Source organism: Talpa occidentalis, unplaced genomic scaffold (assembly GCF_014898055.3).
Source record: "Talpa occidentalis isolate TD23 unplaced genomic scaffold, MPIMG_talOcc4v2.1 talOcc4.2, whole genome shotgun sequence".
Taxonomy (NCBI): domain Eukaryota; kingdom Metazoa; phylum Chordata; class Mammalia; order Eulipotyphla; family Talpidae; genus Talpa; species Talpa occidentalis.
The window spans coordinates 123,023,239-123,047,602 of NW_023602073.1; the positions used below are offsets into that span (position 1 = coordinate 123,023,239).

The window sequence follows — 24,364 nt, forward strand, 5'->3', positions numbered from 1 at the left end:
TTATCCCAAGCAGTAGTTATTAGAGTTAACATTTTGAAGTTGGGAAAACATTTGATCCAATTTCTCAACCAGTCTCCTGCTATAATGGTCGCAGGTGTGGGATGAGGTGAGTGGTGTGCTTCTCACACTTGGAGGGCTATCACAGGTTCTGGGACACAGAGCTGCTATTCTCTGCTCAGGAACTAGGCACCTCTCTATTAAGTCTTAAAAGATGCTTCAGAATCTGCAGATGTCAAATATGTAGAAAAGAACAGAGAAACTAGAAGTAAACTAAATCCCCATGTCAATAAAATTAGGTCTCTAATATTAAGACAGTAGTTGGTACTATTCTTGACATTTTCTGCTTATTAAAGATGTTTTACTAAATTTTTGATAGTGCATCCATCTAAATAAAGACCTTTTAGAATATTGTATATTTTCATTCACAGCTAGTTTCAGGTCAACTTTTTTCCTAATGAATACAGGTATAAATAGAGTCAATGAAGACCCAGTGGTATAAATATGTCATTGTGTTCTGTTGTTTTATGCCCCATCTCTTTGATCTTTCCTCAGATTGGAGATAGTTTCTTAGTGTCTGTGGACTTACGCTTTCATCAGTTGATTTATTTTCTGAGTTTGGAATGCAGTAGTAGAGATCATCTCCATCCTGGCAGACTTCCCAATTAGAAAAATGCATTTGCCAAGCAGAAAAGGGATAGGTTACATGCCTAGGTCTCTTCCAGTGACTGCCAGGAAAGTGGATTTGGTGGTAACTCCTATGACGAATGTGTTTTTCAGGGTGGATCACTTGTACACGTTCTTTGTTCAATGGTCTCCTGATGTCTATGGGAAAGATGCCAAAGACCAAGGCTTTGTGGTGGTGGAAAAGGAAGAACTGAATATGATCGACAACTTCTTCAGTGAGCCGACCACTAAGAGCTGGGAGGTGAGCAGAAGAGCGGGATAAACTGTCATGGACCTTAAAAGACTGCATCCCTTTGAATACTCTTGTCCAGGTTCCAAGTGACTGGCTAGAACAAGTTAGAGTCTCTGTGCATCTTTGAAGTTACAGAGGAAAATATCTTTCTTCCTCTGTTGGAAGCTAGTTTCGTGTGTCAGAAAGACTGCATGTAGTTATAATGTATCATGAATTGCTATTCATTTGAAATTTTTTGCAACCACTTGAAAATATAGAACACAATCTTAGCTCATGTACCATCTTAAACAGATGGTGGCTAGATGTGACTGATAGGCATAGACTTTTAGCCCTTGGTTTATACTGTTCTCTCCATATAATCAGGTAACCCAACATGAAGCACCTCTTCTGGGTAGGGCTCTGAATATATGACGACATGTAATACAGGCTCTCTATGCATAAGAAGCTTACAGAACAGCTTATGTGGAGGCTGGTAAATGTCCTTAAGGATTTTGAGTATCTGATATCTTGACTCCTTCCTGTTCTGCCTCCCGCCTGGACTCCACATAGCCTTTCTCCTTTCCCAGTTGGACAGATGGTTAATGACTTTAGGGACTCCCTTGCCAGGACTCATGAGTTTATTAATTGTTACCCCATCCCCTGCAGTCTAGTCAGCCTGCAATCCTGGATGAATACACCCTCTCACTTTCTCTGCTCCTAGGAGTCCAAGAATTGCTGGAGCTCAACCAGGGAGAATGATACCATTACAGCTACATGGTTTCTGAATCCTTGGAAATTCTTTACTTCTCTGTGCTTACCTCCCTTTTCTTACCTCTTACACTCTTCTTAAATTCTCTAACCCACTTCATCTTCCATGAATCCCTTAGGTAGTTCTCTCCTTTATTTCACAAAGAAGGGGCCATTGAATAAGATCTCCCTCACCTTCCCCCTTTGCTGTTCTTAATGTACCCATTACTGCACTCTTTATTTTTGACCCAGAGGAAGGATCTTTCTTTCCCCCCACTAAGGCTGATTCTTGTTTATCAGTTATGTGTCATTGCTCTCTCCTTCTGTCCTGTGTCATTGCTCTCTCCTTCTGTCCTGGAGCTTCTCTTTCATCAAGATATAAAAAAAAATTTAAAGAATGGAAATAAAGGGAAAACATTTTCACCCCAATTTCTCTCTAAGTTCTCATCTATCATCCTCCTTTCTCTCAACATCCAGCTTCTTGAAAAAACTGGTTCATACTCCAATTTCTCAACTGCCCTTGTGTCAACCTGCAGGCCAGCATGTTTTCCAGTTATCATTGAAACCACCCCCTCTCTGGGCATGGTAGACCTCCTACTTGCTATCCTCATTCTACACAAATTCCCTCTGAATTTGGCAACTGCTGTTACTCAAGCTCTAAAGCTCTTTTCCCATTGACTTGCACACACCATGCTCAGCTTCAGCTCACTTTCTGTATTTCTTTCTGCTCTTCTTCTTGTCTTTGCCTTACCCCTTTTACATGTTTTTCTCCCCCAGAGAATGTATTCATGTTTCATGTTTTCCTCCCCCAGACATATCTTTTTAAATGAGTTCTCACCAGATTTCTATTCATGATCTAGTCCATCATCCTTAGATGACTTCACATTATCTTCTGTCTTTAGTGACCACCTGAGTGCTGACCATTCTCAGGCCTTTATCTGCTTCCCTTGTCTCTGCAGAAGTCTTCATTGTGGGTAATGTTTGTATCCATCTCCCTGTTACTCAAACTAGAAAGATTTGCATCATCATCTGCTCCTTTTCCCTCTTCTTCACATCCTTCCTTAGGAAGGGCTCTATAATCCTTCCTCATAGACACAGCTTTACTTGCTTTTATGTTTATTATATCTGATTGATTTTATCATCCTTCCCAGTACAATCCATCCCCCACAGCTTAGCTGGAGTTATGTTCTAAAAAAAGTATTCATTAATTGAATATTTGAGCACCAAATAAGTGCTAGATGCTATGTTAGGTGCCTTAGATGCAGTGGCAGGCACAATAAAGATGGTCCCCAATCTCAAAATGTTTACAGGCGAGTTATTTCACTCTCATTTTTAAAAACTGCTGTTGGGTTCCCTTTAGGTACAGGATGAAATTAAGGCTCCAAAATTTGTCCTCAAAAGCACGCCATCATTTTGAGAGCACTTACCAAGCCCTTCCCATGCTAGGGGTACAGTGGGTGAGATAAGCAGTTTAGCATCAAGGAGTTTAGATAAATCATTACACTCTAAAGAGTTAATTACCTTTGCAGGGGAAGTGCTGCCAAGTGCGGAGAAGTTGGTAGGCAGGGCCTGAACCAGGCCAGTACGAGCAAGAAGAGCAGCCCAGGAGTGAGCTGAGTTGAGAGCACCAAAAGTGGGAAAATAGGCAGTTGGGCTGGCAGTGGGATTTGAAACATATTCTAGTGAGAGAGAAAAATCTATGCAGAGAAAGGCCCAGGGAAGAAACAGAGAGCATGGGGGCATTTGATGAACTAACACAAGTTCAGCAGAAACAGGCAGCAAGAGAAAGGTCAGCTTCAGGATCTAGACAGTGTGCCCCAGAATGCCTCAGACTCAGGCCCTGAGAATGAAGGAAAGGACAAAACTCTCTAGCAGATAGTCTCTAGATCTATAATGGAAGAGGAAGAAGACAGGATGGAAAGGAGGAAGAAATGGGTTGGTTTGTTCTAAGCACCTAGTACTTTTGTTGACACTGGGAACACCTGGAAAGAAAACTAGAGAGAGAGGATGACTGGACTGTTCAGGCCACCTTATCCCTACTTTCTTTCCATATTGAAGAAAGAGTCCAAACTGCAGTGAGAATAATGCTTACAAGCATTACCTTAAAGTCTAGCCACTATAGCAACATTGCTTCTCCACTGTGGGTGGGGAAGAAGAACTTTACATTTTCCTAGACGCTTACAGGTGTGTCTGATTCTCAGAATGTCCAAATCAACTCATCATCTTTGCCTAAACATGCCTCTCCTCTTGTATCCCCATCCTAATGAGTGGTGCTCCAAGCCAGAAACCTGGACATCACCTTTTTTTCTCCATCAAGACATCTAGTCAGTCATCTCCAGTCAGAGTCTTGTTGATTTTAATTTGGGGATGCAGAAACTTCCACTTTCCTCTACCACCCTTGCCCTAGTCAGCCTGTCTGCACCCTTTACTCAGACTCCCAACACCCCTCTGGATGTCCTAACCCTGCCAACAATTCATTGTCCCATATGCAAGCTCTTTAAATAAGCTTTATTTTCTAATTTTATGAAAGTAGTAGCTGCTTCCTATTGAAGTCTAAAAACTACAGAAAAAAATAATCAGAAAATTTTAAAATAATACCCAAGCCCATTTAAGACTTTTGTACGACTCCTTTGATTCTTTCTCTGTTTAGGGTGCTCACTCTGTGGTGATAGAGGTTGAGCTTTGAATTTTATGTTTGCAAAATGGATTTATACTCTATCATTTGTGTATGACTTTTCTTACCTGATATATTTGAAGCTTGTATCAAAGTTTTTAAGCCTCTTTTCTAATGGTTGCATGATATTTTTAATCTTGATTATAATTTAACAATTCTCCACTTTTGGGAATAGATGTCCAAGTTTTTCATAAGGATGCAATGATTTGCAACTTTTAGTTTCCTGGAAGTGAAAGTAGTTGGTATAGGGTACTTATTTTTTAAATAACACCAACTCAGCTTGCTAGCATGTGAGGAATGCCCTTCATACTGTACTATTGTCTTTCCTTTCTAAAATGTTTGTAACTTGGAAGCTGAGTTGTATTTTACTTTCTGTTACTTTTAAGGATAGTGTGTGTGTGTGTGTGTGTGTGTGTGTGTGTGTGTGTGTGTGTGTATACATGCCATTTTTGTTTTTTTTCCTCCTTTTTGATGCCCACTCATTTCCTTTGCCCATTTTCCTAAAGGAACCTACAGTTTCATTTACACTCTTTGAGCTTTTTGTGATTAAATATATTAGCTCTTTGTCTCTTGTATTTTATTTATTTATTTATTTGTTTGTTTGTTTATTTATTTACTTACTTACATAAGCATTGGGTACAGTCAGAAGCGCGGGAGGGCGAGAGAATTCACCAGAGCCAGAGCGGGGAGCAGAGCAGGCAGAAGGACCGAAGTACACTGCTGAGGGGACCAGCGGGCGGCAGGAGAGGTCTGCACGCCATGTGGGACCCTCCTCCGGTGGCCGGGGAGCAGCCAGGGATCGAACCGGCGCCGCAGAGGCCGCGGGCAGCTTCGCAACCCAGCGCTCAACCGCTGCGCCACCGGGGAGGCCCTGTCTCTTGTATTTTTGACAAACTTTTCCTAGTTTGCTGTCTTTCACTTATTTTTTTTGATTGTGACATTTTCTTGCAATGCTTTCACATATATGTATAGGTGGTCTTGTAGTATCAATATAAATTCCACTCAGTCTGTAATTGATCTAGTGATATATGATAGGTAATATTTTAATAGGTTTTTAGTACCATTTAATAATTTCTAATATTTCCTTCATCATGTTTAAAAGTACTGTACACATTTCATGCTATTTAACATGTTTAAGTACAGAGGTGTGATCATGCACTTCCTTACTTAAAATACTCAGTGGCTCCCATTGACCATAGTAATCATTACCCACAGGGCCAATCATCAAAACCACCCACCTGGAAACTTTTTTTAAACTAAATGTTAGACACTCACCACCATAGAGATTAATTCAGTAAGTCCGGCAGAGGAATGTCAGAATCTGTACATTTGAAATCTCCTAGATTATTCTGAGAAAAAGCCAGAAATTTTCATTTCTCTCTACTCTTGCTCACTCCCAACCTCTCTGCTTTGTCTCTACTTCCCTTTTTTTCTATCTCAAACCATGGAGAGGCTGGAACATAGAATGTTTCTGTGTTCCCATTATGCTCACTTGGCTATCTCTCCAATACCTACCTTCAACCCTCATACTACACCTCCAGTCCATCTCAGAATTCCCGAGGTGGCCCCACTGTGAGCACTTGTGTCACATGGAATGACATTCATTTATTCAGAGAAGCCTCTCTGCTATCCTCTCTAATGTCACCCATTCAGGATCACAGGCTGCTTTGTGTCAAAGCACCTGGCACTCGCCATCATACTGAATGCACTTAAATAGCTGTCATGACGTGTCAAGTATGGGAAAGTATGGTGCTTCCTTAGCCCAAACTGGGTCTGGGCTTGCATTGAGGTAAATTCTGGCTGGCCTGGGTCTGGTCACTAAGTACCTTCCAAATCCTCTTTGTAACTGACCTCCAGGAGAAGCTATGAATTGCACCCTAGTACTCTCAGCAGTCCCCGGGAACAAAAGGCCATTTTGGATCTGGAAAAGTCACAAAGGATCACTGAAATTGATCTGCTGGTCATTTATGTTTCTTTCCAACTCCCTGACATCTGATCCGGGGAGTAGAGGAGAACTCATCATCCTTCTTAGTCTTAATATTAATATTCTATTTCGCTGAGCATGATCCCTTCCAGCTCCATGCACATTGCTGCAAATTGCATGAGTTTATCTTTTTTGATTGCTGAGTAATATTCCATTGTGTATATGTATCACATCTTCTTGATCCAGTCATCTCTTTTTGGGCATTTGGGTTACTTCCATAGCTTAGCTATTGTAAATAGTGCTGCTATAAAAATAGGGGTGCAGGTGCCCTTTTGAATTAATGAGTCTGTGTCCTTTGGGTAAATACCTAGTGAAATAAGCCAGAAAGAAAAAGAAAAATACCGGATGGTCTCACTCATAGCAGGAATTTAGAAAACCTAAATAAGGGACCAGGAAAAATGACTAATTATAATAAAGTAAAAATCAAAATCAACAAGCAACTAGAAACCAGAGACACACTATAAGGGGAGGAGGGATTAGAGTCAAAATATGGAGTGGGGAATTGTATGGGGAATATAACCAAGATGAAAATGCATACGTTGTGCAAAAATGAAAAATGATGTAAAAATATATAAAATATTAAAAAATTAACATTCTAAAAGGTAAGAAAGTATTACTTTCCAGCTGTTTAAAAAAATGTCATCTAAAGTAACATTTTTCTCAGTTTCGTATAAACCAGATGTTTTCCCATTCTTGTAAGTTCCTCACACCTGACAAAGATGACATAGGGCTGAAATGAAATGCATTTGTTCTCAGAGTAGTGAACCTATCTGCACCTCCAGTAAAGGCTCCCTTTCATCCTACCTGTGAGATTCAAACTGATGATCAGGAACATACATAAAGTTTAAAATGGAGGTTCAGCTTTGGAGAAGATGCTGTACAAACTCAAAAAGCTGGGCTGGAAAAGCCAGCTTAGCCAGAGGACAAATAGGAAGAAAAGTGAAAGAAGAAAAAGAAAAAACTTAAACAATGGGGTTTTGTTGTGCTATTAGGAAACCACTGTTCAAAGGTGAAAGTCATTTTACAGCCTCACTGCTAAGCTTGACAGGAAGTGTGTATTTGCTCTAAATCCTAATTTGGGTGTGTTCCTGTAGAAATGCTGAACCCTCTCCTAAGGGAAACAGAAACTTAATCATGCAGGAAACTAGATACAGCAAAAACAGTTGTAGCTCAGCGTGGCTACAAATAAGCGTGGTGTGGGGGCAGATAGTCAGGAAACCTGTTCTGAGTTAGCCAGCAAGCAGTCCGCTCCACTCGCCATGAGAGTCCGCAGATTGCCCCTGGACATTCAGATTTTCTATTGTGCCAGACCTGACCAAGAGCCTTTTGTGAAGGTAAGCTGGAGTCTCTGAGAGTTAGTCAGGTGCCGGCAAAGTCGCAGAGATCTCTACTCAGCATGTTTTGAAAGCGTGTCTCAGATGGGAAGGATTGGGCTGACATTTCAATAGTAGCAGGTATTTTATTCATGTTGGGGATGAATATAGCGTGGTTTTCCCCTTTCCTTTGGAATCAAAAGTCTATATTTGTTTCCTTCCACAGCCTCATTTGTACCTGAGTTAAAGGTAGAGTCACCAAAAATACATGCTTTATTTAATACTTTTTAAATGCTGGATTTATGATTCTTTGACAGTATTTTATTTAAGTAATTAACATCCTGAAAGGTAATAAAATTTATAGACTAATTTCCCTGTCAATCCACCTTAGACAATCTAGCACAGATGACAGATTTATATCTACCACCGTACATCTTGAAAATTTCTATAGTATGTTATCTGACAGTTTTTGTTACATGTAATTTAAATGTTTTGTTTTTGATGATGCGAAAGTCATTAATACTGATACTGAATTTGATGAACTAATCACCATATATATATATATATATATATATATCCTTCAATTTAAAATAATCAGTTAATTATCCAAACTTTAGGTGGGACAAAAAATAGATTTTAAGGTGAAATTGACTTTGGTTGTTCAGAAGTAATTACAATGAAATAATAATAATAGTAAAGAAACATGTTTCTCAGTTTTGAAGGAAAGACTAATGGTTTCTGAACTGTACTTAGAGAATGCTAACCTAATTGTAATTTTGACTTATGCTTTCTGTCACTCTGGACTGTTGCTCCTGGTAGCTGTTATCATGTCATTTCTATCCATGCTGGTTGCTATTTGCACAACCTAGAGGGACAATATTAGCAGTTTTGATTAAAAAACTATCCTCCTCTTCCCACTTACAGAAGATTTACAGAATGATCTCTGGTTAGTCATTTTCTCAAACAATTCAGATTTAGATGCAGGCTAAAGGAGATTAATTTATTTCAAGGTTATAAGTTGCTTGTGGACTTATACGTAATTCCTACTCCGAGTGAGCAACTGGCGGCCATAGTAAAAGTGGAAAATTTGAACTTGTACATATGAAGCACCTCAGCTGTACTATGTTAAATTCTGCATATGTTCTAAAATTGAAATATTAGCCCTTTTCCCCAAAGTCCCAGTTCAATATAGGTCTTGCTGTTAAAATTCCACCTGTTATAGGCAGTTGTGAGTATGAGGTCATTTTTAGCAGGTGAAGGTAAAGCAAATACACCCTTTCCCTTGGCTTCTTTGTCTTTTAGATCATCACAGTTGAGGAGGCAAAGCGCAGGAAGAGTACATGCAGCTACTATGAGGAGGACGAGGAGGAGGCGCTGCCGATCCTGCAGCCCCACAGTGCTCTTCTGGAGAACATGCACATAGAGCAGGTGGGTTCTCCCTGGGGAAGTAGGTGGGAGGACTTCTGGGCCTCATAGCACCTTCTCCTTCCTGACCACATATGCTTTTCCTACTGGGGGTGAATGATGAGCAAGATTTGAGGGAAGATCACTAAGAACCTAACCAATGCTGGTATCCCTTTGTCTGCAGAATTCCTTCCACTGCCTTCTTAGGAAGGCAAGGAGTTGGTCATCCCTCCCAAACCTGAATGAAAAGTCATTTCATGTTGTAAAAACACTGTTTAAAGTGTCTTGCCATAGGTATAACACACATTAAATTTTTTTCCTAGTTATCATTATAGAGTTCCAGGGGTTCCCATTCATGTGGCTCATTAAGGGACACCTGACACATTCAATTTATTTATTAAAAACTGTCTAGCAGTAGAAAAATTTTCCTTTTTATGTAATCTTCTTTGTGTGCTTGATAGTTTTTGAAACTGTTACTTTAACTTTATGAAATGCTACAATGGAATCTCTTGCACTTACCCCCTCAGTCAGCTTAAAAACCTGAATTTCTATTTTTTTATTATTCAGGAAATTGAATTTCATCAAGTTAAACTCACTCAATTTACAAATGAGGGAAGGCCCAGGAAAGTCAAGAGATTAGACCGAGAGTTACAGAGACAAGGTTGTACTGATACAAGAATGGATGTTAAGCATTCTAAAGGCTTCACATCATAGCTTCTTTCCTTAGCATTTTTGAAGAGAGGTGCATTTCGATAATTATAGCAGCCAAGTTTAAACTAAACATGAATGTAGGTGAGAGATACAGACATGATGAGGGCAAACTGCTCCTCATTAGTAGCATAGAACACCTGTTTTCTTGCTGTCACTTCTGTGGGGAGCTGCAGTTGTCAGAAGCACCTCTGAGTCTATCAAGTTTTAGAAAGAATAGAGAAACATGAAATAGTTGGTGAAAGTCAGGTTGAAGTGTGAAGGGGAGAGCATGGATCTCTTACCTCTTTATCAAACCACATACTGTATCTTCAAATGGAGAGCAGCATAGTGACCCCTCAATCAGGCCCTGGAGAAGGAATTGTGTGCTCTGGGAAGCATCCCTGTCAAAGTAAACACTGTCAAGCAGTGACTTTTCCTTCTCTTTCTTGGTTCAGAGTAGCAAGCATTTGTCAAAATAAAAGGGAACACTCTGTAAGTGTGATTTTGAGTTTGAGCCACAGACACTTATTTTGTGTTGCAAGTTCATGAGTGATTGTGGGCATACGATAAATTTACATCTCCATCTCTGGCTCCATAGCTGGCACGGCGCCTTCCAGCAAGGGTGCAAGGTTATCCATGGAGACTTGCATATAGCACATTAGAACACGGGACCAGCTTGAAAACCCTGTATCGGAAGTCAGCGTCACTGGACAGCCCGGTCCTATTGGTCATTAAAGATATGGATAATCAGGTGAGACATGTCCTTGTCCTAGAAAACACTTTTAAGTGAAGATTCTAAATCTGTACAACAGTAGAGAGACTGGTAGAATGAACTCCATCATCCAGATTTCAGTTAGCGAGATTTTGCCACATATACTTAACATGTTAAAGATGTAGATATCATTCTTTTTGGCTAGGAAGCAGCTTTTACTAGTCAGCTGAAGCGAATGTATAAACGAATGCCTGTAGGGCTTCCCTGGTGGTACAGGCAGTTGAGCACAGTGCTGTGAAGCTGTCCGCAGCCTCTGCAGCACGGGTTCCATCTGGCTGGCCTGGGAGAGACCCACATGGCACGGCCGACCTCTCCTGTCTCGCCCGCTGCTCCCCTCAGCAGTGTGTTTCTGTCAGTCTGCCTGTTCTGTTCCCTGCTGTCTCTGGTGAATCCTCTCACCCTCTTGCAATCTGGTCTGTACCCCAGTTCTTGTATGCATGAATAAATAAATCTTTAAAAAAAAATAAATGAATGCCTGTAAAGAGTGGGGCATAATTAAGCAACTGGTGAACATGGCTGTGAAGTCATAGAACTGGGATCAATTTCAAAAAAAAAAAAATCAGTCTTTGCTGTCATAATTTGTCTTAGGAAAAATTGACAGAGAGATGAGGTTACTGAAGGCACTGTCTTTCTCAACTGTGGTCCTCCCTAGGACAGTATAATTGTCTTTAAGAAGTGGGAGGGGGTGGGAGGGGGGTAAGTTATTTTTCTTACTTTGATTATGTCCTGATTGAGATTTTATTTAATAATGATCTAATCTGAATAGTGAGTAGAATCAAGTTAAAAATTAAAATATAACAAAGATTTAAAGTGGAATTACTTAGGCATTTAGTGAAATGAATTGGGGGCTATCTTTTAGATGAGATGTGACTAGATGGTTTAAAACCACTCGCAAGTCCTCACCATAACTATAGATTTGTTCTCCCTAGCTCCCTAGCACAGAGTAGGTATTGAAGCACAGTCTGCCCCAGCATCCTGTCAGGAGATCAGTAAAGGAGGGCCACACCTCAAGGTTATACTGTAAGTGGTGGAGTTTTCCTGAATCTGTTCCCCTGGAGGCACTTGTGTTGTTTGAAGACACCTGGATGGTAACTCCACTTTCCCCACCCACCAACCCCCAAGGCAAGAATGTGGCTTTTCCTGTGTTTGAGACGTGATAGAACATGTCTATAAATTTATCTGAAAATGAATTATATAAAATTCTAAAATAAAAATATTATATGTACAAAATAACAGCAATGAGGAGCTCTGCAGAATCACTGAAAGAACAATAACTGATAGAAATTATAGAAACAATAAACATTTAATGTCTCTGGAAATTATCCCAAGGGCATACAACAGAAAAGATTTATTCAATAATATCAAATATATCTGAGTAATAAATCTGAGTAATAATAATGGTGAGATTCTATGGCACTTGGGCTCCAAACTACTCCCTCCCTCAATCTCCAGATTGATGGATGCTGTACAATTTAAGCACCTGTAGACAAGATGGGACCCCCCTCTCTCCCTAGCTCCAAGCAGGTGTTATGACATGCCTCGTCTAGAGTATGTGCCTAGCACTTCTTCCCTCCTGCTCAAGATCTGTGTCTCAGTGGCTAAATTCCAGGTAATGATGGCCTAGAGGAGGGGTCTGTGTTTCTTCACCTAGCCCTTACTCAAGGTCAGATGCTTACCTGAAGCATGGCAGGGGTCTCTACTGCCCCTGGAATTCCGTAACACATGAGGTGACAAAGGACTAGCCACCTCTACACCTGCCCTGTACCCTGCTCATTAGACAAGTTGTTTCCCCTGAAAGAAGCAGCCACTGTCCATCCCCAGTTCCAGAACAGAGCCCCTAGTTCCTGGTTGCAAGGGAAGAGACAGACCAGAAGAGTTCTGAAATAACTATAAATAAAAAAATAAATAACTATAAATAAATAAATAAAAATAAATAAATATAAATAACTAAATAAAAAAAATAAATATTTTTCTTAAATAAACTGCCTTAGAAAATCCCATTTAAAGCCACTGTAATATGGAATTATTTTTTTAAATGCCATTTCAAACTAAGATATATTAGCTGAATCATGTTAAGGATAGTTTTAATAAGCATATTAAGAATTCGTTTTTCTAAGTCAAAAGGAAGAAAATGATTAGTTTTCTCACTTTCTTTGGAGAAATGTCTGTCCATGGTTCCATTTATAAAACACATAAGACATAACTTTGTTCTCCCAGGAACTCACTTCTGTGTATAAGATGCATCTTGGTGTTGCTGAATGTTCAACATATATCATCTATATTCACTAAAGTAAATGTGTTTTTGTAGTGAACTTTGAACAACTTTAAATTGGAACAATTGTTTGGCCTTTGACAAACAAGCTCTCTGAGTCATTCAGGTTCCAGTGTGAGCTGGGGACATTTTAATTTATCTTTTTTTTTTTTTTTTAAAGAATTCCAACTTGGTTTACTGAAAGAGTCTCTGATCCCAGAACAAATTTGTGTTAAAATATTTCAGAAACCATTTTGGGGAGAGGTTTAGGTTTGAAAGTAGACTTTCTGGTTTTGTTTTACAACACTTTGTTTATAACACTTCTGTTTTTGTTTTTTGACAGATTTTTGGAGCATATGCAACACATCCTTTCAAGTTCAGTGACCACTATTATGGAACAGGCGAAACTTTTCTCTACACGTTTAGCCCTAATTTCAAGGTACCTAATGGAAGAGTATCTGTCTGGCTTCCCCATATCACAGTGTCAGTCCTATGGGTGGGGTTGGGAGTAGGGGATGCTGAGGCAGCATCTGGCCTATTAACCTCATCTGGACTCTCCCTGGGCTGGGTCAGCACTTTATGGCTGAGCACACACGCTACTTAGGGTCTCTGCCTGGGTCTGGGAAACTCTTCTACATGGTCTGGGACTCAGGGAGGGTTTTAGGTCAGAACAAACATGTGCTTGAAAGGTCTTTCCCATTTCACTACTCCTTTGTGATCTCATCCTGGTGAGGCAAACGTATGGAGTCAGTTGCTTCTTCAGCCAATAGATAGTTCTCTTCTAAAGCAGAAAGTTGCTAAGTCTGCTGCTTGGGGGAGTCTGCCTCTTAGATTCTGCTGCTTGCTGGAGCAGAGAAGTTGCTGGGTATACTGCTTGTTCACAGTAGTAGCCACAGCTACCTTGACCTCCTTCCCCTATGCCATGATGAATGGGGTTACAAGCTTCCTCATACAGTCTGTATAAAACCCTGCCATTTCTGATCTTTGGGACTTAGACTTTTGGGAGCAATCCCACTGAGCCCACCGGTGTGACAATCTCTCTCTCTCTCTCTCTCTCTCTCTCTCTCTCTCTCTCTCTTTCTTTCTCTCCCCCCCACACACACACCTCTCTGAGTGCCACCTGATTTCTCTGGAAAATTACCATAACACTTCCACACAGAGGCATTCTGATATTCCCTCCTTGCTAGTTCTCCAGATTAAAATATTTATTCTTTGTCTTTTGTTTCTCCCCACAGGTCTTTAAGTGGAGTGGAGAAAACTCATATTTTATCAATGGAGACATAAGTTCTTTAGAACTTGGTGGTGGAGGGTAAGGTTGTTGTTGTTGTTGTTAAGTTACATGAATGTGTTATTTTGACCCAGGTAACCAAAACCTTGGTGTCAGGTGACTTTAACTAGTCTGTGTGTTTAGATTAATTAGGACAGTAGCCTAACACATGACACTAAGGGTCAAAGATAAAATGATTTATTTATGTGTCTACATGAGGGACTATTACCACTTGTCTTTTAAAAAGGACCAGTCATTTAAATGAAATAAAGGAAATGTACCCTTGGTTTACCAGCAGTTTAGAGCTTGTCTGCAGCAAAAAAGAAAGAAGATGGGGTGAGGAAGGGCAGCATATGCCACATAAGATTGATTATGTTTTCACCTCTTTGGTTTTTCAACATTTTCAGGGGACGGTTTGGTTTGTGGCTAGATGCTGATTTATACCATGGACGAAGCAACTCCTGCAGCACTTTCAATAATGATATTCTTTCCAAAAAGGAAGACTTCATAGTTCAGGACCTCGAGGTATGGACATTTGAGTGAAACTCAGACTGCCTTAAAATAAAACATGAAAAATACTGGGTTCAACCAGCCTTTCAAACACCGGCTGGAAGATGAAGCGTCAGCCCAGAATGCCTCATCCCTCCATCAAGCTTTCTTTCTGCCATCATCTCAGAGCATGACCACACTGCAGGAAGATTCTGAAGGGCACATGTGGAGGGCAGACACTGAAGTTTGAAGTCCAGATTGTTGGAAAACTTTAAACTCCCACTTCCTTCAAATCCATCCAGTGAGGGATCAGAGTATTTATAGATGTATGAGTTGAATGCAATTTTTATTTTTGGTAACTGTGAAAAAAAAAGATACTGTGGAAATATATACATGCCTTGTGTATTTATCAACATAATTTTCATTACCAAAATGTACAGCATACTGTTGTTTGCCATGGAAAGGTTAGTCTCATTTAGAAAAATTGAAGGTGCATAGCACTTAAAGGGAATAAATGATTTTTTTTTAAAAAACTATCTTATTTATTATGTCCAGTATATTGTCTGAAATGTGTTGGCATTTTTTTCTTTTAATGTGTAAAATCTTGAGATAAATGTTCACATTTTGTGCTATGTTTTGGCAACAAATCCATTTGATTTATATAGTTTTATATTGAATTTTTTTTTTGCCCTGATTGTTTAGGGTGATAGGTCTTAAGTAGCATATATATCTATCTATATATGCATAATTCTGAATTTTTAAAAACTCATTACCATTGTTCATTGATTTGACTTTTGTTAGACTGGTTTCCCAATGAGTCATTAAAAAGGTACATTTTTAGTTACTTACTAGGGACATCATTATGTAAAAAAGAATAAGCCATTTCTCACGCTCTTAAGTTGGTATTTATAAAGTAAATACCTTTATGAAGCCAGACTTAGGACAAATCCTGCTTTTAAAAAGAAAACATTTTGCTCTTTTAAATTCATGTGTGTTAATAACAAAAACTTTATTTTCATAGTGTTTTTTGCATTTCCCCCAACTTTTTACATTAACAAACAGGCCCCTGTTTTACAACAGGCCTCTGTTTTAAAAGGATCTGGGTGTTTTAATTTCTTCATATATTATATCAAATGAAAAACATCAAATTGTCTTGGTCCCTGCCTCTTCTACTAGAGAAAAAGCAATGCAAAGAAATGCATTAATACCAAAATTTGGGGAAATAAAACCATTTTTAACAACCCATTTCCATATCATAAAACATTTCTTAAAAATAATAAGAAAGTCTGTTAAAAAAATGACAAATATTGCTGATTACCAGACTTTTATGAAAGCCAAAGACTTAATGGAAAAAACTTTCAAACAAGAGCCAAAGCTGAGAAGTGGTCTGTCATAAATTACATCTCCAGTGATCTTTGAAAGGAAAGCTTAATAACAAGTATTTGTATACCTGCATTAAAAATAAAAGTTCTTATTTAGTTGAGTGTCTTCTTTTTTTAAAAACTATTCTAAAGAAGAACAAATCTCCAAGTGGCCTCCTGTCAGATCAATGATTATTTTACTCCATTCACATTCCATGCAAGTTTAAATGATGCTAAAAATTGTAAATCTGTAGCCTGGGTGTGCTTTCACCCAAGTTCACTTATTGAGAACTCTCGATTAACAACATACTGGCCGTTTGACCTTAATCTGCTTGTTAAATAATGTGTTGGTGTGAGATACCAGGAATGTCTCATGGTGATCACATTTACCATTTATACCATTTGCAACCATATGCAATTAATAAACAAAATGGTCATTTTGCATATAGTTCACTCTTACCTAGTTTAGTCCATGATATTATAATTGTGAGAGCATATCCCAATGCTGTGTTCTCTATTTAAAACAGTATTGTCCAATCAAAAATGTGTGGCCCTTCATTTATGGATACTGAATATATGTAATGCAGTGCTATCCCAATATTTTCAATAAAGGAATTTATGCACACAGTGTGATTTTCTTCCTGAGGATTCATTCAACAGGTACTTGTTGGATGCTAGAGTTATTTTGTGTGAAAAGATGATGAAATATTCCAGATTAAATAAGATCCAGTGCTCATGTATTCATTGCCACCCTAGAAATTCCTTCTTCATTCCCTGTGATCACCTTCATATTGTCGCATCAGTTCAAGTAAACTGCCCCTGTTATAATTATTAATAATTATACCAGTTGTTTTCAGTCCTTTACCTACCAGTTGTTTTCAGTCCTTCAGACTGTTCTTTGAAAAGTGGCCTCTCTTCCTTTTAACATCTCTCTCTTGACCTGCTTCCTAAGTTCCACGACAATCACCTTATTCTCTGATCAGTTTTCTTTGGCATCCTTTCTCCTAAAACTTAAAAATGAAGACTTCAACAATCTTCATTGCATCTTAGTTCCTCAGTTTGTGAGTCTATATCAAAGGACATGGGTGCTGAAAATGATTTAGCTGCAATCCCATGGTATAAGCCACTATGGACAACCTAAACAAATACAGGAAATATTATTGCCCTTCAATTGATTTCCCTTTCCTTTTTATGATTCCATTTAAAGTTTTAAAGGCATGTGAAATAAGACTAATAAGAATTGTAGCTGACCCTTGAACAATGCAAGGGTTAGAGGCGCTGACCCCATGCAATCTAAAATCTCTACATAATTTATAGTCACTTGGTTCTCTGAATTGGCAGGTTTGACATCCAGGGATTCAATCAACTGACATCTGAGGTCGGTTGAATCTGTGAATGCAGAATACAGATAGAAAAACATTTGCGTTAGTGGACCCCACATAGTTAAAACCTGTGTTGTTTAAGGGTCAACTAAACTTCCCTTTTGAGGACGGCATTGAAAATCTCTTAAGCCAGAAAGGGAACCTAAGATTCATGTTCTCCTTAGGATGCCCAAGTTTTACTAATTTAATGAAAAAAAGAAAGGCTAGGAGCTCAGAAACCAATGGAAGTTCTGAAACTCAAGGTCAGCAAAATTCACCCCTTGGGCAAGCATCAAAAGTGCTCCTGACTATTTTATTCGGCCCATTTAGGTGAGATGCTCCTCATTCAGGGGATGCTCAAAGTTCAGAGCATCATATCCTCTACTCCCTATTTCCTTACTTGTGACCATTATCCATAAAGATCCACTAACTGAAGGTGCTTACTGAGAAAATTAGACTTTACAATTCACACCAAGATCTAAGGTCTCGTTGTCTTCTATCTTCAAACCTCTGACTCATAATAAAAACTAGACAGGCCTCCTTTGGTGTGGACAATCAAGCCACCAAATGGTGTTTCTTGACAGACTATCTTTCAGGACCTATTTATCTTCTAAATCAGTGCTGCTCAATAGAATGTCCTACGACGATGTAAATGTTCCATGAATTTGCACTGTTCTGTATGGTAGCCACTGACTACTGTACTAGTGCTGAACACTTGAAATGTGACATGGATGACTGAGGAGCTGAATTTTTTTTTTTATAAACTTTAATTCATTTAAATTTAGCCAAATGTGGCCAGTAGTTGCCATATTGACAGTACAGCTCAAAATCAAAATTTGGCCCAGCCAAATCATTTTCATCAGCAATGGATTCAGGACTGTTAATGCTGCACCAAAAGTAAACCTTTAGTTCTAAGTATTTTGAGTTGCCTCTGCTGTTACAGATTTTTGCACAGCTTGGTCCTATCTAAATTAATAGTCTCCCATTGGATAGTCAGCTAATAAAGTGACCACTGAGTATTCTGAGAGTCTTTCCAGGATTTCTCTAGGATTAATACCCATCTCTAATTAAAAGTAATGAAAATTTGTCCCAGTGGCTAGGCTTTGTTTTATGTAAGATTTCCTGCATTGGCCATTGGCACACATTTTTTTCCTATACCGTACATTCTGGCCCAGGCACCCTGGTAGGATAGCTTTTCCCTCACCAGGCACCCATCCAAAATGCATGATGGACCACAAGAAGAAAAGATAATTTATTCATTACACAGAACTGTGCATTCAGTCTCAGAACCATCAAGAAATAACGGAACCACCAAGAATGCCTGAGATAGTTCTATTCAACATCCAATCTTCCTTGCTAAGTTTGCCAGCTGGGATGCCCACTAGCCATATGCACTCCCAGAGAACCTGCCTGTATGTAGAGGAAGTTTTCAATATTAAACTGTTAGAATCAAGGCAATCAAAAGGTAATAGAGACTATTACATAACCTTAGCGTCCTATTGAACCACTAACGAGGGACCATCAACCACTCAATTTCTAGGGTTACAAAAAGGAATCCTAATCTAGCTTAACATAACCCTTGAGGAAAATGCTAAATAAGTACATTCGCATTCAACATTCTTGGATGATAAGGCAAGTCTTAAATCTCTGCAGCAAAAAAATCTCTTTGAAATACTCTGAAAACTTTGGAATTCAGCCAATCAGTTCACTTCAGTTCCCAGGGCAGGGGATGAGGAGTCATCTCACATAACAGCAGAGTGTGTCAATATCTGAGAGCAGAACTTTCAAAATCTGTTAGGACAGTTTACTTGAGTAATATATTTTCAGTTTTGAAGAGGTAAAATATATAAACAAAAAGAAGATAAAGCTGTGAATCTGAGGGAATGGCCTTAAAAGCTGGTGATAGTTGATGAGAGCAACTGTGCTTTCAACTATATAGCACAGGACACAAAAGGGGGCAGAGCATAGGGAGGTGCATACAGGTATGTATGGAATCCTGGGGAACTCGCTAGGAGAAGCTAGAATGCTACTTCCAAAATGGCTGTCAGCATGTTGAAAGGTGGGGAGAATAAGCAATTTTTGTTTGTCAAGTATCAAAGGAAATGATATCCTTGGGGGAAAAGGCAGGTTTCAGTTAAGGCAAAGAAGGTGAAGGTATAGTTCTATGAAGAGGACGAGTATATAGAGTGTTTTCAATATAATTGTCTTTACAGTGTAAATAGTTTCAAAAGAAGTCAGCAATAAAAAATGTAAGAAAATCCTAGGACAGTTTGGGTATGAGTAAAGGGAAATTTTTTCTATGAGGATAATTAATAAGAACAAGAATGAATTTTATAGATGGGCTTTATTGGACTTGAGATTATGGTAAAATTCAAATGTAGACTTGACTTGCAGAAAATTAGCTTGCAGATCCTGGCAGAGCGCTAATTGACACAGTGGCATTTTCTATTGATTTGGATGTTCCTATTGACTTGGATGTTACTTATGTTACCAAAGGGGCTGAAAGAGGAACCCACTCTGTTACCCACCTGTGTAGGCTGTATCCCATCTTAACCATTTCTAAAATACAGGTACCAATATCTACTTCCCTGAGTTCTTTGATTTGAGAATCAAATTTTTGTATATGAAAGTCCGTTAGATAATTATGAAATGCTAGACAAAGGTAGTATTGTCATGGTGTTAGTCACATTACACTGTTTATGCTGAATTCTTTATTCGAAATGCAAAGTCCAAGCATAACCATGTTCCTGATAAAAAGTAGGAACGCTTTTGGTGGTTTGTTTGAACACCTGGCTTTTAGGAAATAATTATTTTAAAAAGCCTACGAGTCTATATTATATTGTGCAGATAGTGAACAAAATAATTTATTCAGGGAAGTGGCGGGAATGGGAAAGAAGGGATTTTTTTTTCTTTTGTTATTCTCTCCATTACAAAGGGTTTATAGTTTCCACTTCAGAACAACAGATTAAGACTTCCTTTAAAGTCCTGTAGCAAAGCTTAGGTAGTCACAAGTTGGGCCTCTTGGCCATATGCCAATATTTGTCAATGAGACCTGTAAGTTAGGCAATTTAATCATCAGAAACTGGAAATTTCTCTTTTCCCACACATAAGCATTCCCCCCTCCCCTTCCTTTGCCTAGACATTTCACTCATCTGACAGATAGAGGTCAATATACACGAAATAGTTAGAACCAGGAAACCATCACTTTAGAATTAAATATTTTCATTTATACTATTTTTAAGAAGAAATATGTTCATGCTTGTTTTCTTTTACTTTCATAAAAATCTAATATTCTTGAAACATTTGTAAAATAACAAAGTTATTTACTAAAATATAAGAGAGGAAAGGTCTTTGTATTTATATTCAGGAAATTTCTATTTAGGATGCCAAAAAGGGGGTCTGCTTTTGAGATGATACTTACGAGATTAAGATAAACTCACCAACCACTTTCCATATCCTCACTGTAAAATGGAAAGAAACACATCACTGTATTAACGTATAGTTGTAGCAGCTCTGCATCTACAGTCCATTTCCTCCAGCAATAGCAAGAAATCTGCCTGAAAATGCCATGTATCTTCTGACATCAGGGTTGAACAAAATTTGTGGAATGAGATTATAAAACAGAATGATTAAAGGAAGTGAAGTTTATCTGGAATCCTGAACTTTCAAAATTTGTTAGGATATTTTCCTTAAGTAATATATTTTCATTGTTGAAAAGGTAAAATATATAAACAAAAAGAAGGAAAAACTTCAAGTTATAATGTATCCATCTAGAAATCACAAGGTAAATCTATTTGGTACATATCCTTTCAGGCACATCTTACAAATCCATATATATTTATTTAAAGAAGCATGGACTCATACTAGACATACCATCTTGTAACCTATTGAACATGCATGTGTCAAGTATTGTGGACAGTCAGTCAGCGACTAATGGAATGGCTTTGGGCAAGTAATGAGATGAGGTTTGAACAGAGAGCTAATAGGATGTAGCACTGGCAGGATTGGGTGGTTGCAGTGAGGATCATAAGTTGTCAACATAAGTGGTTTGTAGCAAGATTCAGACTGAATTGCAGTTCAATCTCGGACATCTGAGTGGAAATATAAAGTTTGCAGTTGGATTTTGACTTGAAGAAAGGTATGAGTAAGGTGAAAAATGTGGGAGTCATGGGCCTATTGTGTTTTGAGACTAGATGAGATCAAGGAGTAAAGTACATAAAGAAAAGCAAGGAGCATTCCAACATGAAGAATTTAGAGGAGAGCTACAAAGAAAGGAAATTTCACTTATGATAAAAGTAGAGTTAGAGGTGGTCGAGAAACTACGAGTTCATGCAGCTTCCTCAGATTGCTAGGAAGGGAGACATCTGAGTAGATGAATGATATGCATTTACTTTGGTTAGCAACTCTTGCTCTTATGCTCAGATGTTCTGGCATTTCTGTTCCCTTGATCTTTATCAGTGTAGTTTGTGGTCTTTGATAGTCTTTGTGTATCTTTTTTCTTGTGAATAGTCTGTAGGGTCTGTTCATAACTACTGTTTAATTCATTTACTACCATTCTCTCATAAACCCACTTGGATGAGGTTTCTTTGCTTACACTCACAGTAAAACTGTTATTAGTAGCTTTACCAATATCCTCCTCTCAATTTCCAATCCTCTTCTCCTCTTCCTGTAGCCTCTGATAGAGTTGATCACTTCCTGCTACTTGAAACCCTCTTTGCTTTACCCCCAATACACTGATTTCTCCTGGTTCTCCTCTTGGTCCTCACAGGCCACTTTTTCTCAGTCATGTTTGACCATTTTTCATTTCTCTGACTTCCAAATGGTAGATCACCCCACGGTTAGTTGAACTTTCCTCTTTTCTAGTTATACTTGCTCCTTTGGTGATTTCCTCTAATTTCAAAATGTAAATACTATGTTAAAGATTCTAAAATTTACATCTCTAGCTTAAGCCTTTCTCTTGAATTTCAGGCTCCCATATCCAGTTACCTAGTGACATTGCCACTTAGATGTCAAATAAGCATCTGTAGCAGATTCAGCTTCGAAATATTTGGGGCTGGGCCTCCCTGGTGGCGCAAGGGGTTAAAACGCAACCTATGAAGCAATCCACAGCCACTGTAACACAAGTTCGATCCCTACCCAAGGAGCTACCCATATGCTGCAGCAGACCTCCCTGACTTGCCTGCTGCTCCCCTCAGCAGTGTATTTCAGTCGCTTTGGCTGTTCCCCACTTTGTCTCTGGTGAATCCTCTCACCGCCTCCCATTCACCTCTGGCCTGTACCCCAGTTCTTGTATGCATAAATAAATAAATCTTTCAAAATATTTGGGGCCTTTTCCAGTACTAGGAGTATATTTAACTCTATTCTGCTGGTATCAGAGTTGGCCACACAACTTGCTTTAGTCAATGATATGTAAGTAGAAGTGACATGTACCAGTTCTGAGTAGAAACTTTAGGTCCATCATATACCTCCATCCTGCTCTCTCTCTTCTCTGTTCTGACATCAGAAACATTCCAGATAGAGGCTGCTCCATCAGCCTGGGTCATGGAATGAAGGCTGTACAGTCACAGATGACCTTTGGTGGACACATGTGTGAGAAATAAAGAATTTTTTTTTGTTGTTGAAAGGCATTAAAATTTTTGAGTTGTTAACTATAGCAAACTTACTCTAAACCGATTGATAAAGCATCTCAAATTAATATACCCAGACCTGAATGCCTGGTTCTCCCTGTCCCCACAGTTCCTCGTCTGGAAAATTGCAACTTCCCCTTCCAGTTTTCCGACTAAGGCCCTTGAAGCTGTCCTTAATTACCCTCTGTATCTCACATTCCACATTTAGGCACTGGGGATACTTCAATAAACTAAAAGCAGACAAAAATGATAAAAATTCCTGTTGAGATTATATTCAATAAGGAGCAAAGAAATAAAGGTAAATTAAATAGGTACTATTTAAATACAAATATTTAACAATATTACTATATAATATAAATTATGTAGAAGGTAATGGATGCAATGGAAAAAATAGGGCAGGATAAAGGGTAAGGTAGTACAGGAGATACATGTGAGAAGGTGGCTTGCAAATATGATCAGAATTGACCTCATTGGGGAAGAAACATCTGAACAAAGACTTGAAGGCGAGATTAGTAATTCAAATGACCAGTTGTAGAAAGAGAATTCTGAGGGAGGGCTGGCACGAAGGTGTGGTGGGACCATGTGCATGCCGATCAGGTACAAAGAACAAGTAAAATACAATAATAAACTTCACATAAGAAGAAAAACCAAAAACCAAACAAAATCTACTCATTTACTTCTATGAAGAATGTGAAACAGAAATTTTGATACAGCTGGTGCTATTAACAACAAAAAAAAATGTAAACACAATGAAATTTTGTCTTGGACATACTCAGCATCAGCACCTAAAATTACCGTGGCTGAAAACTCATATGCAAAGCGCCAGAAACAGTTTCTGTTAAAACAGAGCGCTAGAAGTTTTAGTCACTCTGAAAATCTACGATATTTTCAAAGCTTTACTTTTTTTTTTTAATAGAGGCATGTTTTATTTATTTATTTGTTTGTTTGTTTTGTTTATACAAGCACTGGGTACAGTCAGAAGCGCGGGAGGGTGAGAGAATTCACCAGAGCCAGAGCGGGGAGCAGAGCAGGCAGAAGGACCGAAGTACACTGCTGAGGGGAGCAGCGGGCGGCAGGAGAGGTCTGCACGCCATGTGGGACCCTCCTCCGGTGGCCGGGGAGCAGCCGGGGATCGAACCGGCGCCGCAGAGGCCGCGGGCAGCTTCGCAACCCAGCGCTCAACCGCTGCGCCACCAGGGAGGCCCTAATTTTTTTTTTTTAAGATTTTTATTTATTTATGCATACAAGAGCTGGGGTACAGGCCAGAGGTGCACCCCAAAGCTTTACGGCTTTAACTACAGCGCATTGCGCTGTCGGGTTCCCTATACCACGGGCTGCGGGCAACGCACGTACAGGGCGCTCCAGCTCTCGGGAGTCAGGGCGCGCTGCGCGTCACGTCACGCCACGCGGGGTACGCGCTTGCGTCGCGGTGGACGTCGTGCGTCCTCACCGAAAGGACGCCGGGCGGGGCGGGGCGACTCCGCAGCCTGCCCCTCCCGCGGGCGCCCATTTACGCAGTCGCGCGCCCC

The 24,364-nt window shown here is 39.3% G+C and overlaps 1 protein-coding gene and 1 long non-coding RNA gene across 8 annotated transcripts in view; one reads left to right on the forward strand and one right to left on the reverse strand.

The window, feature by feature from the left end:
* NCOA7 (nuclear receptor coactivator 7) overlaps positions 1-16,492 on the forward strand; it is a 134,785-nt gene extending 118,293 nt beyond the window's left edge. For 6 of the 7 annotated variants that reach the window (XM_054697807.1, XM_054697806.1, XM_054697809.1 and 3 more), the window contains 6 exons: positions 778-925; positions 8,916-9,041; positions 10,306-10,458; positions 13,074-13,169; positions 13,966-14,039; positions 14,405-16,491. In XM_054697807.1, the coding sequence (XP_054553782.1) occupies positions 778-925; positions 8,916-9,041; positions 10,306-10,458; positions 13,074-13,169; positions 13,966-14,039; positions 14,405-14,540 (733 nt within the window). In that variant the 3' untranslated portion in view covers positions 14,541-16,491. Of the gene's footprint in view, positions 1-777; positions 926-6,961; positions 7,635-8,915; positions 9,042-10,305; positions 10,459-13,073; positions 13,170-13,965; positions 14,040-14,404 lie in introns of those variants that run through there. The other variant, XM_037520359.2, reaches the window with a different exon arrangement.
* Positions 16,493-20,635: 4,143 nt separating this feature from the next.
* Positions 20,636-24,214, reverse strand: LOC129146343 (uncharacterized). The gene is made up of 3 exons (XR_008552912.1): positions 24,189-24,214; positions 22,639-22,780; positions 20,636-20,669 (listed from the first exon to the last, which is right to left on the reverse strand). It is a non-coding gene; the product is annotated as an uncharacterized LOC129146343 (long non-coding RNA).
* Between the last annotated feature and the right edge of the window lie 150 nt (positions 24,215-24,364).